This window comes from Chelonoidis abingdonii, chromosome 10, assembly GCF_003597395.2.
Source record: "Chelonoidis abingdonii isolate Lonesome George chromosome 10, CheloAbing_2.0, whole genome shotgun sequence".
Classification (NCBI taxonomy): Eukaryota; Metazoa; Chordata; order Testudines; family Testudinidae; genus Chelonoidis; species Chelonoidis abingdonii.
The window spans coordinates 49,628,487-49,643,086 of record NC_133778.1 but is presented as its reverse complement, the minus strand read 5'-3'; the positions used below and the strand labels follow the sequence as shown (position 1 = coordinate 49,643,086).

The 14,600-nt window shown below is 43.5% G+C and overlaps 1 protein-coding gene across 1 annotated transcript in view; it reads left to right on the top strand.

Moving 5' to 3' along the window:
* Positions 1 to 3,876: 3,876 nt before the first annotated feature.
* The window catches only part of GALNT5 (polypeptide N-acetylgalactosaminyltransferase 5), a 32,184-nt gene continuing 21,460 nt past the window's right edge, over positions 3,877 to 14,600 (top strand). Inside the window, exon 1 of the mRNA XM_032789142.2 lies at positions 3,877 to 5,737. Within this exon, the coding sequence (XP_032645033.1) occupies positions 4,224 to 5,737 (1,514 nt within the window). The 5' untranslated portion in view covers positions 3,877 to 4,223. The remainder of the gene's footprint in view (positions 5,738 to 14,600) is intronic.

The window sequence follows — 14,600 nt, the reverse complement described above, 5'->3', positions numbered from 1 at the left end:
GGGGTTGAGCATCCCCCAGCACTTTGGAAAGTTGGTGCCTGTGATTGAAATGCAAAAAAAAAAGGCACTCCTCCGAAAGCAAGCCTGCCATAACCCCAACCACAACAGCCACTTATAGTATCTAAAGAGATAACACAGATAGATAAGATTGATAACATCGCCCGTCTCCTCACTCTCGCATTACTCAAACCCTCTCACACAGACACACACACGGTGTGCTTGTGTGTCAGTGGGCAGACAGCTGCTGTATTTTCAACAGTTTTGATCTGTTACCGCTTAAACTGCAGAAGTGGGAACACTTCAGCATCTTTAGCTGCACAAAGAAAGTTTTAACAGTAAATATTCCAGTGTGTTGTGATAATAATGCAAATCTTTAGACGAATGTAAAAATGATTAAATTATTTTCCTGGCAACTGGAAAATCCATAAAAAAAATCTGGCCAGGCCAGTCAAATACCAGCCAGGTAGTAACCCTGGTCACTAGTGAATGTGTATCATAAGTGCCAACACCTCAGAGGCCAAAGGGGACATTTCCCTCTCTCCCCAACTGAGAAGGAATCAACAATATATTTCATTTGCCCCAAGTTTGAACACTGCTGGCAGGGAGACATTGTCATTCCAGCCCCAAAAGCAAGCTCCCTCTCTTCCTCCCCGGGGCCCCCTAACAGATGATGAACAGAGATTAGAGCTCCTCCAACCACCTGAAAGGTAACGTAGTGCCATATCCATCCAGCAGAGGGAACCAGAGGTACCAGACCAACATCCTTGTTTCTTGCAGCACTAGCAGGAACATGTGGAAGCAGGTGCATCCCCTCCTCACAGGCCTGGAGGACATGGAAGGAGGCAGAGGGTAAATATTAGCCCCTCCTCTCCCCATGGTATGGCGGGGTAGAGAAAAAGTTACTAGTGGAAGAGAATCAGACATATTCTACTGGGGAGACTGGATGTGAAGTGGAGTGGGGAAGACATAGAATGGTGGTGACACACAGCTAGAGGATACAGGATGCTGTGCAGGAGACCAGGGGTTCCAGACCATGTGAGTAGGAGGTGACGCAGCATGTGGGGGAACAAGTCATAGAGCACTAGGGGGACACAGCACATGGAGAGCGACATAGAGCTCAGGGGGGACAGAGTGCCAGGCACGTACACAAACAGGCCCTGCTCACACACATACTTTATGGTATCAGTGGAGGATGTGAGAATTTGGAAGTAGGGGAAATGAGTGCAGCTATGAAGCCAGCTCCCTCCATTCCCCCAACTTTTGGATCCATAGGTCCCACCTACCTTTTTTCTGCAGTTGCACCAGTGGGATCTGCGTTCTAGTATGTGGATATGTTCATGTACTTTTGCTCATCTTTTTTCTTCTCTTGCAGTGTTAGTTATAATGCCCTACCAAATTCACGGCTACGAAAAACGCGTCACGGACCGTGAAATCTGGTCTTTTGTGTGTTTTTACCCTATACAACACAGATTTCCCGAGGGAGACCAGTGTTTCTCAAACTGGGGCTCCTGACCCAAAAGGAAGTTGCAGGGGGGTCACAAGGTTATTGTTAGGATGGGGGGGTTCACGAGCCACCCTATTTCTGTGGCTGTCTTCACAGCTGGTGTCCAGAGAGCGGCGGCTGTTGCCCAGGCACCCAGCTCTGAAGGCTGCGTCCACCACGAGTGGAAGTAAGGGTGGCCATCATTACCATACATGCCACTCTACTCCTGCACTGCTGCTTCAGAGCTGGCCGGCTGGAGAGTGGTGGCCGCTGACTGAGGGCCCAGCTCTGCAGGCAGCAGTGCACAAGGAAGAGTGGCAATACCAATCCTGCCTCCTTCCTTCTTGCACTACTGCTGTGGCGGCTCTGTCTTCAGAGCTGGGCTCCCAGCCAGCAGCCGCCACTCTTCAGCTGCCACTCTGAAGCCATCACCACCACCAGCAGCAGGGCAGAAGTAAGAAGTAGGAGTAGTGCGACCCCGCTTCCCCATAACCTTGTGACCCACCACCCACAGCTCCTTTTGGGTCAGGATCCTACAATTACAATATAGTGAAATTTCAGATTTAAATAACTGAATCATGACTTTACAATTTTTAAATCCTATGACTGAAATAGAACCAAAATGGACCGTGAATTTGGTAGGGCCTAGTTATTTAGGATTCCTGTTTATGGAAAAGTAAAAAAAAAAAAAAAAAAAGCCATTTTAACCTAAGGTCCCGATGTCTACAACTAGAGAACTTTAAATGCTCCTCTGCTCCCTTCGGCTTTTCCTTATAGAACTATACCATACCAAATCAAGACCCTGTATACTGTTATGGCAGAGAACTCCAAGGGACAAATTCTGCTTTCAGTCCACCTCAGTAAACCCTATTGATTTCAGTGAGGTTGCCTCCCTGTAACTGATGTTGGTATTGTAAAAAAGGAACAAACAGCCAAATTCGCTCCTTTAACATGTATTGCGAAGAAGAGCAAATGTGTGCTGAATATGTGAAATCTAGCCAAATATAGCAACAAAAGGTGAACAGTTACCCCTCCTGGTGTTGTCATCTCTGTTCTCTTTTTAATTTAGATCCTGATTCAGCATGTGCAGCAGTGTTCTTCCTCATCTACAGGGATGCTTTCGTGAATTGAGCCTTTGATCATAGGCTTTTTGGGGCAGTGAATCCAACTCCTGGGCCGTAAAGTGTAGTGTGCATTTATGGTGCTTTACAGGTATTAATGGACAGCACTGTGGGGTGGGGTGTTCCTGGGATATTATGGGATAGTCTCCTGGGTGAGCAGACCTACAGAGCAGCTTCTTTGCATGACTTGCTTCCTTGGGAATCTGGCAGTGAATTCACCAATTTTATGCTGTTCAGAACAGGAAGTTAATGCTGGTGTAAACCACAGCACTGCGCCTCCTACTTCACCCTCACCCCTAGTCTGGGAGAGTACAGTCCTAGGGTGGAAGCTAGTGGCAGCTTGGCTGTGGTGTGAGCTGTGCTGCTGTACAGTCACAGCATTGGATGCAGCATGGAAAGGAAAGCACAATGCATGGATGTCCTGAGATCTATGGATCCTTGACCAGTCTGAAGTTACTGGGACACACGCCCAGTCCCCCCAAACGACCACTAGCTTTTCCCCCACACTGACCCCCAAGAAAAGAATGTGACGGGTTTTCAGTGGTATGAAAGCTGTGGAGCTTTTGTCTTTGTTTTCCCCTGGATGCATCTTTGTGCAGGGACAAGGAAAATTTGGCTCATTCTGCTTAAAGAGCATGTCCATTTTTTTGTCTTTCACTTCTTGGACCCTATGTAGAACAGCTCTGTTCACCCTGCAGCTAGCTACACCCCACAGTTCAAGTATATGAACAAGAAGTTTACAAGTTTTAAGCTAATCCATTTACTTCAAGTATATCTGCCATCTGCAGTGTAGCAGGAGGAATACAAATACTCACCAAAACACTGCAGTTATACTGTTAGTCTTCTAATTATTATACTTTTGTTACCTATTGCTAATCAAGATAGACTGTGGTCAGATGTTGAATTTTTGCTACCTTATCTAAATGAGACACTGAGCTATATTTATCCATTGATTTAGAGTTACACTGGAGATAAATTTTGTCCTTTTAATTTATTATTTACTTAAGGTGAGCCAGTGCAGTAGTAACAGTACCTTAGACAAGAAGAGTTAATGAAGGGTTAACTTTCAATACTCTAAGAAAGTATTACGAAACAGGAGCTAAAGTAATTGCCTCTGGACAGATTGCTGTATAAATGGTTAATAAACAGAAGAACTCGGAAGGTAAGAGCTGCACAGAAAGTTTTCTGGGTAATGGACTGAAGTAGTTTCCTTATGCGAGGAGGTGTTGAGTTACAGCAGGAGGAATGAGAGCTGGGTGGAGAGAAAGTACATCTGATCTGCAACCTTTCCCTTCTCGTAGGGCAACGTGTATAATAGTTAAACAAGAAAAGCAACGGGAATATAACGTGGAACTTGTGCTTGTTGTTTCTTCAGTGACCTAACGCCTGTGTTTACTGTAGATGAAATGAAATGCTGCTGGATTAATCATGAAAAGCTGAGGAGACGCAGATGCCCCGCTGTAAAATGCCACGCAGGCAAAGACTGACAGGCAGCAGGATCTGAGGTTTCCCCTGGATCACTAGTCAGACGTGTTCCAGGGAGCGGGGAGTGCTGGCTCACTAAGGTAAGAGGCCCAGGGGGGGCAAGCACAATAAAGAAGACAAACAAACTTTTCAAGATGAACAAGATCCGGAAGCTTTTCCGAGGTAGTGGGAGAGCTCTCGCGTTTATATTTGTTGCCTCTGTCATTTGGTTGATCTTTGACATGGCAGCTCTCAAGCTTTCATTCAGTGAGATCAATACCAGGGTTCTGAAAGATGAGATGATCAGGAGGGAAAGGGAAAGATTCAGAGTTTGGCGAAACCTAGAGAAGACACCTGAAAGCTCCAGAAGGGAACCAAGACCTCCCCCGAAAGGCTTTGAAAGGGGGAGATTTAGTAAAGAGAAATATAGAAATATAGAAGAGAAAGTGGTAGAGGCTGAAAATGAAATAGACAAACAGAATGAAAAGGGAATACCAAAACCAACAGAAAAGAGAAGCATGGCCTATAAGAAAATGATTGTTCCACTTGGGACATTCTCAGTGAAACTGCTAAGCCCCTATCCCTCTGTTCCCATGGAAAAGAAAGAGAGAAAAAAGCATGTAAAGGCTGTAAACTCCACAGACCTGCTGGGAACAAAGCAAACTGTTCCCAAAAGGCTTCAGCAAAACCCATTAGCTGCAGCAACTGGGAGATCAGTTGTCAAATTAACACACAGCACAGCTACTGTAAGAAACAAAGTTGCACAGAAAGAGAACCAACCTGTAACTAAGGCATCAAAGGGCATTGAGAGAAATTTAAAAATTGGGATTACAGAGAAAATCCTTTTGGCTGGATTAAAACAGGAATTGCAAATAGAGGCAAACCCCAAGGAACCTCAGAACAAACCCCCAGTAGCAGATTTGCCAATTCCTGGGCAAATCATCCTTGTAAAGCAAAACAGGATTGGGGTGAAAGCAATAAATGGCACTGAACACAAAGCAAATAGGAGTTTGGATGTACCTGTCAGCAAGCTGGCTGCTGCAAACAGTGCTGAGAAAAAGGGATTGTCCACAAAGACAACAGGACCGGGAAAGCTGCCGAAGGAAGACAAAACAAAAGCTGCTCATGAAAAGAAACTAACTTTCTCTGAAAATCAGTTTGTCATTATTAGTAAAGAAGGGATAAAAATCAACGTCCCAGAAACCCAGAATCTTGTAGCTGATTCTAAAGGAAATTTTACAATGAGCTTGAAAATGAGAAAAGAACAGCAATTTATTAGCAACAAAAGTGAAGATGCCCCTAACATGAACTCTGTAACCAAGACTGCTGAGCTTAATGGTCTAACTAAGAAAGCAATTTTGACTGAAGGTCCCGAGCTAACAAAAGTTCACAGTGTCAGGTTAGATGATAAGGAGCAATTAAGGAAAAGAAATCGAAGTAGCTATACGGTCCACTTTACAAGGGACACTGGGATGCACAAAGTCTTAACGATTGATGTAACACTTTCCCCAAGAAATCCCAAAGCTCCCGGTCAGTTTGGGCGTCCTGCTGCAGTCCCTGATGATAAGCAAGAAGAGGCAAAAAGTAGATGGAAGGAAGGAAACTTCAATGTCTATCTGAGTGATTTGATCCCTGTAGACCGAGCCATTGATGACACAAGGCCTGACAGGTAAGATCTGTTTCCCCCTGCATAAATTCTCTCAAAAAAGTTTGAATTATGTACTGATCAAAAGGATTTGATCATGATATGCGTTCTGGAATGCTTTTAACCTGTATATAAATGGCCCATAACTTTAAATAGTCAAGTGCTCTTTCAAAACTGCAGTGCACTGTTATTAGCCCCATGAAAAGTATCAATGAAATATCTCTATATTTTCAGCTAATGGCCTAATCACAGTGTAGATAAAATTTTCAGCGGTACCTAAGGGAGTTAGGAGCCCCTACCCTATTTTAAAGAGACTTGGGCACATAGAAGCATGCATCCTATTGACTTTCAGTGTGCTTAAGTCACTTTTAAAAATATGACTTAGGCTCCTAAGTCATTTGAGCACACTGGAAAATTTTACCCAGTGTATCTGTTGTAATATCCAGCATTTAAGGGCATCGTAAGCAAAATCAAATACTTTTGGCATATGGATGTTTGGTTTCCAAGTGAATTCTGTCACATAATTGGTCTAAGCACAGGGCTGGTAACTGGTAGCTCATGAGGGCTCATCTTTGCTCTGATAGTGTCTCCCTGTCTGATCTTTTTATTTTCCTCAGTTTCCCAACATAAATGGTGGAGGTAATATTTTATACTCAGCTATTACAAGCATCTTGTAAGGATTAGTTAGCTGATATTTCTACCATGCTTTGAAGATGAAAACCAATATGTAAGTGCTAATTAGTAGTATTTTTAAATAGCATTGTGTATACTGTACTTGACATATTGTTTGAGATATCTGTTAGGTAATGCACCCTTGCCTAAGATTAATCTAAATGACCACTGAGTGGCACTCTTAGTTTAGTGAAGGACCCATTGGCGCTCACTTTCTTGGTTATAGCCCGGGGCAGTTCTGAAAGACAGACGTTTGTGCATTTCAGGTTTAAATGCCTGCACAGAGTGAAAATGTAGATTTCTGTTTTTAAAATTGTTGGCGGGGAAACCAAACATTTCCTTGAAATTTGCAGATGTTCCTGGAAATTTCATTTTTGTGCTCCAGATGCAAAAGTCCATGTCCAAATACAGAAGTGATATGTAAGATACTCGTATGCTGGTCAATAGGTGTGACAGCGTCTCATTGAGTCTAAGGGAGCCTGAGGTAGTGAATTGTAATATACACATAGGCCTGGTCTACACTATGCGTTTAAATCGATTTAAAGAGCGTTAAATTGATTTAACGCTGTACCCGTCCACACTACAACACCCTTTATAGCGATATAAAGGGCTCTTTAAATTGATTTCTGTACTCCACCCCGACGAGAAGAGTAGCGCTAAATTCGATATTAACATATCGGATTACGGTTAGTGTGGATGGAAATCGACGTTATTGGCCTCCGGGCGGTATCCCAACATGCACCATTGACCGCTCTGGACGCAATCTGAAACTTCGGATGCAGCGGGCAGGGTAAAACAGGACAAAGCCCCGCGAAAACTTTTTGAATTACATTTCCTGTTTTGCCCCAGCATGAGCTCTGATCAGCACGGGTGGCGATGAATCTCAAATCCAAAAGAGCTCCAGCATGGACCGGACGGGAGTACTAGATTGATCTGCGTAATGGGGAGCAAATCTGTTGTATCAGGCGCCATTAAGAACAGATAAATGCCAAGCGTTTGAAAAAAAGAATCCCAGGATACACATCATGAGGCTGCAGTGACAAGCGTAACAGGAAGCCAAGACTCAAATGGACGCTCAATGGATGGATGGGTACTGAGACTGCCAGCTTATATCCCACAGTCCACGCGTCTCTGAAAGTATTTGCATCTTGCTGAAGCTCCAGGTCGTGTCAAACCAGTGTCTGGCGATTCATAGGAACAGCTCCTCAGTTTCTTCCCCCCCCGCCCAACCATGTGAAAGAAAGGAGATCATTTATTACGTAACTTTCCAGTGCCACACCATCTGTATAGAATGCTCTGGTAAGCACGATGCCTGGCGCAGTGAAGAGCAGTTCACCCTCTCCCTCCCCTCCCCGGTGGTAGACGGTGACATAGGAACCGTCTCATGAATCTAAAACATGTTGACATCGAGGCACATTGCTGGTTACTACCCAGTAGATATGACAGAATGGCAATAACCAGCTTCATCAAGCAACTGGGGCTTCAGCCCCTCCCTTTCTTGTTAAAGAAAGATTCTGGACTGTCATAGCAGCAGCATGCTGGGCTCCTCTCCCCACCACGCTTAATCCTGACTATCATCGCCGGAGGTGCTCCCTCCTCATTTTATGTCACTAACACTCAGTGTTTCTTATTCCTGCATTTTTTACTCATGACACAATGGCAGGACCGACAGGGCCAGGAAGGGGAAGCAACGAGTGGGTTGTTGCAGGGGCATCCGTTGATACCGACACGGAGCAGCTGTTTCTGATACACGGTCCTCTAATACACTTGCCCTTATTCTAGGCAGACTGACTCTATTTTAGAACAAAGGAGGGATTGACTCAGTCCCAAGTGAGTCATCCCAATTTTGCTTTTGCGTTGCCCCCGGCCAATTTCAGCCAGGGCACTCATGATGCAGCGGACAGTACAGAGGAGAACATAACCGTCATTTCATTGCCAGTTTTCTCTGGCAGTAGACGGTACAGAGACCAGTAACCATCTTGCTATCATTGCAAAAGCAAGTGAATCTGCGTGTAGCGCTGGGGTATCGCCTCTCTGTCCCAGCATCCAGTACACATACGGTGCCAGAAAAAAAAAGCTGAACGGGCTCCATGGTTGCCGTGCTATGCGCTCTGCCAGGGCAATCAGGGAAAACGCGTTGAAGAGATTGTGAGCTGATGTTTTCCCAGAGAAGAATGACTGATGACTTACCCAGAACACCCGCAACAATAATGATCAACCCAGAATTCAAGGGGCGGGGAGACTGCGGGAACTATGGAGCTACGATTAATAGCTATCCCACAATCAACGCTTCAAATCGACGTTAGCCTCCTGGTAAGCATGGACCACAACGAATTACTGTGCCTAGTGTGGCCGCATGAAATCGAATTTATAATATCAGTTTTATAAAACCGATTTTAGCTAATTCGATATTATCCCGTAGTGTAGACGTGGCCATAGAGGATCTGGAAGAAGGTTCAAGTTAAAGTTGGGGACTTAATTTAATCTGCTATCTACTTTTGTACATCTCCCTATTAGCAGCTTTTCTCACTGCAACCTTCTCGCTTAGTCTCTTGGTTATTGTACATTACATTTCATACTCCTGGGGGAATTCTGTGCCACTGCGCGAGTGGAGAATTAATGTCCTTTGCACCTTTTCCCCCCTGAGGAATAATTGATTCTGACAGTGAGGGGAAAGGAAGGTGCAATTATACCTTTTGCCCACCAGGGGCTGATGTGGCACCAGAAGAGAGGGCAGCTGGCTCATAGGCTGGAGCAGCCAGCTGTGGAGAGGGAGGGGGCAAAGGCTGCTTTCCTCACAATTCCCTGCCCACAGGGCTGCTGAAGGGGTCACATATACTGGGGTTCAGAAGGGCTAGCAGCGAGACAGACTGGGACAGGGCACAGGAGCTAGTGTGGTAACAACATTGAGCCTGAGGATGAATGGGTGTGGGGATACAGGGCCGCATGGGGACAGGGGCAACTATGCTTGGCTGAGTGAGGGTGCAGGGACACACAGGGGCAGAGGGAAGTTGGGTACAGGGCCACATGGGGACATGTGCTTATATGCATGGCTGAATGGGGGTGCAAGGATACACAGGGACAGGGCAGATGTGCCTGACTGATTGGGAGAGGCTAGTGGTCAGCCAGGGTCTACATAGGGGAGGCTCCCTATCTCCTGGACAATCCCTCCCACCCAAAAAAAAACTTCTATACTTCTCTGTCCCCCTCCCAAGAACCCTCTAGGTTCACTCCCAGGCTCCTTCCCTCTCCCTCAGCTCCTCTTTTACGCCTGATTCCCCCAAGCCTTTGCACTGCTTCTTAGGGGTGCAGGAAATACATTTCATGTAGTTTTACATGAATTATTACTCAAAGTCCCATATTAATATGCCTAGTAAGGAATCTATTTGACAAAAAACATTTCCTGAATCTTTTTTGTTGTCTGTATTGTTACAGATATACTTGCTGAAAGGTATTCTGAAACAAATTACCAAAATAATTGAAACTGGCATGATTATATTGTGTTATTTTGACAAATAAAGTATGCAGAATTTTGCAGAGTTTTAAAATATTGTACACAGAATTTTTAACTTTTTGGTGTAAAATTTTAGGCACAGAATTCCCCCAGAAGTAAAACTACATTACATTTAGACTCCCTGCGCTCTAGCCTGCTGCAACTTCATGTGCTCACTGATTTCAGTGGCAGTTGCATGCATTTATAGCAGGATTCACTACCCCTCCTGAGTGTTACTTACAACATTTTATACATCAGGTCTGAAGTTGGCTCCATGATCAAAGGTGAATTGCTACAATGTGTAACCTACCTTTGAAGTGATGAGACATTGGAAAAAACTATGATAGTTTTCCACTTTTTATTCTATGAAGCACAGCAAAGCAGAGAAACTACAAGTGATATGAGGCAAATGAAGAGCAAAGAGGCAACACTCATGTTTCATAGAACAAAGTTTTGTCTTGAAATAGTAAAGTGTCACCTGAAGAAAACAAAAGACCCACAGAGACCAAAATCAGGATAGTCTCCTTCCAGTATTATCAGTGCGTGTAACAGGTATATTATAGAACTGTAAGATACTTAGGTAATGAGTCAGAGCTGCCAGGAAGGCTAGCAAGTGGGCATCTACCTTGTTATCACAGAAAACACCATAGCCAAACATGGGAGTGTTGTAGGCATCATAGCAGCTAGGCAAACTGCCCATCTGATATTACAGCTTAGTATTACTGTGTCTGGAAAGAGACAAAAACCATACTTGGCTACATGGAAAGTTGGCTGGAATATTTTCACTGTGCTGGTAGCTTTTTCCATTTCTAGAAGGCAAAGATTTCTTCTTTGTTTAACTTATGGAGTATGCAGTTCCCAAGTTAAAATTTCCCATCAACAGACCCTGTATTCTGCAAAGCTCTCTAACTAGTGGTGTCTGATGTTGGGATAATAATTTAGGTAGAAAAAGAAGATGTAACCAAGCGCAAAAGTATGTACCAACTGGGATAGGCCAGTTGCTATTTAAAAATTCATAACCACTTAAATGGATGCCTTTTTTTTGACCCACATCAGCCAGAGCCAATCCAAATTCTTTGCTCACTTTCCATTGGCAAGGAAGCAATACTGCATGTCCAGTTTTCAAATAGCTCACAGTGCAATAAATGTATTAGAGAATCTGTTTGATAAAATTGCCATTTTTTTCTCTGAGATCTCCTAATCTTTCCCATTTACACCTCAGCTCCCCTTTTAAGCAATGCCTCAGTACTAAGCTAGTGAACCGAACCCCAGTAACCAGGTAGGCCTTAGGAACTTGTTCTATCAGTGTCTTATGCCTTTCTAGCCCTTAACACAATAAAAATAAAAACTCATTGAGGACCAAATCCACCCAGGTGCAGAAGTACACTGGAGGCCCCATGAATAGTGGGACCAGTACAGGAATGGGAAAGATCCTAAGAATCCGTGCGAAGAGAGATCTGGAATACGTAAAGTGGGATGGCCAGTGGATTTGCAAATGAAGTACTGGACAAAACCCATTTGTGGGATTTGGCTAGCAGACAATGGATGCTACTGCACACAAGGGTCATGGAAGGACTGCATAACTGGTCTCCATCTTCTCTGAACTTGGTGGGTATGATTCCAATCCCCCTCCCCTAACTATCATTGTAGTTCCTCTGTGCACAGCTATTTACCTGGGCTTTGCTCATTAACCTGGATTTGTTCCTGAGCATGCCCAACCCATAACAACCTCACTTGGTAGAAGAGCATCATTTCCTACATGCCACTCTGCATCTTGGCAACCAGGTATCCGTGCTCGCAAAGTCATGCATTTTAGCTGCCATTCTAGCAGCAAAAGAAGATATTTTAGGGCACCAACAGTCTTTGACAAAAAAGTGTCTAGTGACACCTCCAGATGATTAATGCAGATTGCGTGCTCTGACTCCATTATACTCTCAAACTCATGAATCGAGAGAACTGAGGTAACATTTTCAGAAGTGCCCAAGTGACTTAGGCTGCTAGAACCTACTGACTTTCAGTGTGTCTTAGGCTTCTAACTCACTTAGACACTTTAGAAAATGTTACCCTGAGCTAGGAAGCAGACGCAGGTCACCCTCATGGAAATGCAGAGACTTATCACTAGGGTGTCAGACCTTGGAGCTATGTTGATTAAAAATGTCATTTAAGGTGGGTTGTTCAAAAGCGTTCACAGTTGGTTTCTCTCTGTTGCTCTCTAAATCAATGGTGAGCTGACTTCAAGGAAAGCAGAGTCAGGCCAACGCTGAGCACTTTTGAAAGTCCCACCTTTAAGCCACATCATTTGGCTCGTTTCATTTAGTTGTCATGTATACATACATATTAATTTCAAAATTTCCCTCAGCTAGTGTGTCAATAAAAGGAAGAATGGACCCACCAGTCCCTGTGCGGGGAACTTATCCCTTTTCCTTCAGGCAAAAAAAGAGACACTGATGCCATTCCTTAATTTAGGTTGCTCCTAAGGGTTGCTTTAAGTCCTTAGGAGCTGTTGCATCATCCACGGATTCATCTTTGCTAGAGGAATTCCGCACTACTTTCTAGATGCTTTGTGCTCCCTAAAAGGCTAGAAAAAGGCCCAGAGATCTGGACTAGTGATAATAAAATTAAGTAGTTAAACATGGATTTAATATTCTTTTTTATATGTTACTCGCCTATTACCACCACTTGCAGTCTATTGAGTCTTGCTTGTGTCTTCATTGTAGGGCTACTTTTTTGCCCCTTAAATCTCTCTTTACAGTGAAAGCTGGCACTCTCAGCATCTCCCTTCTGCCTCCACTCAGGTCACCAACAAAATCATCCATGTTACAAAGTTTTTTAAGAGCAGAGAAGGATTGCAAATTCTCTCCTCTTCCCCCACCCCCATGATAAATGCTTCTCCTGTGGTAATTTCAGTAAGTGTTTTCTAGTTACTTTTGAGAGTCCTGAACTCACTTTCTATCCAAAATCTCCTGCATTGAAGCAAGCTATGTCATTGCTATGGGCCAATGTGTTGATGGTTTCCAACTAAAACATATCAAATATCACTATTCCCTTCTGGCTGATCCAGTGATGACTAGTGTCCTAAGATGAACCCCTTGTAAGTCAATTACAAAATAATTCTCATGCTATAAAAGGGGGAGGAAAGATATACTTAAAGGAATGCTAGAAAGGCTGATCTGAATTTTTTGTATAGCCAGTGCTAGAAAAGAAATCAAAACTGCACTTGCAATTAGCAAGATACAGATAGGCTCTGCCAATACTTCTTTTTTATGGTCCACACTTCACTTTCTTTCTGAGATATGCAGATATGAGAGTTGCATCTGAGCCTATAAAAGTATAATTTGATGGCTTATATTTCCAAATGTAATAAAAAATATGACTTTTCAAAATTATTCTGGCATGTAGTGCTCTGGTGCCTGCTTGTTTTTAAAGGGAAAGTATAAAAACAAATGGTGTTATCTGTTTTATGTTCACCAAGAAGAGCATTATTCCTGTAGTATTCTCAGTTAGCAGGTGGATTGATTGCTCTTCCTACATGTAAGAGGCCTATCCTGGAAGAAAACAGATCAAACCTTTGCCAGGCTATACTTTATCAGTAATAGAGAGCAAGCAAGCCCCAATAATGCTAAGGTATTCTAGGTGAAAAATAATATAATTCTAGGAAGAGGAGTTTGTCAGTAAGATGCTCTGTACTCCTCAAGATCCACTTGAAGATATCAGCGCTTAGGGAGTGAATGTCCCCTTAAGGCACATATCAAAGCCGTAGTTGAATTGCAAATAGAAGATGAGAAAAGCTGCTCATCGACCTTTTGTTCAAGCATTGTAGACCCAGACTTGACCCAGCCATCACATTTTGACTGTCATGGAATAAGATGACAAATTCATAGAAACTGGAGAAATTTTATCACTCCCTCAAATCTGCTGATTTTCATCTTTCCCTGTTTGCTAGGCGAGTAGGCTACATTCAGACCCTCTGGATGGAAGCTGTTGATGAGCATGGAGCATTCATAGGCTGAGTCAGCCGGGGGGTGGAGGGAGGGGGAATGAAGTTCATGTGAAAAGGAAAGGTCTACATATTTTGACGAAGAACAGCAAATGCTTGATGGTTTTAGATTCTGAGATTGTTTGAGAAATGGAACCTCAAAGATAGTTTTGTACGTGTTATGTGTGTACAGATTTAATTACAATATACCTCACATCAGTGCAATGTCATCCCACCCCCTCAAGATTAATCCATTTTCGTCCACTCAGTACAGTTACATTGGGTAAGTTTTCTTCTGCATCTGCATGTTTTGTGTATTGTTACTGTCCTGTGAATAGTCCTTTTTGGAAGTAATTATTTCCCTGTACCATTACATGTACCATTGGATTTTTTTTTCCTATACAGCTGATTTATATGCAGTTTGGAATGTCAAGGAATTCAGACACTCTGTGAATCCTCAGCATTTCTCTCAGTCTTTCTCTGCTTCCAGTTCAGTACAGCATTGTGCAAGTGCCAAGAAACTGATGCTCTGAAAAAACAGCAAGGCCACTGTGCCCACCCTGCTTGTTCTGACCAGGCAGCACTTTCTTAAACATAAAAGTGGTGATACCAGTTCAGGCTGTAGACTGCATTTTCTTTATGAGCAACTGGGGACTGTGCTTGGGGGAGAGACACAGCAAGAGAGAAATGAAGGCATGCCAACAATAAGGCAATTTGAGCTATAAGACAAAGACAGGGCAGCATGA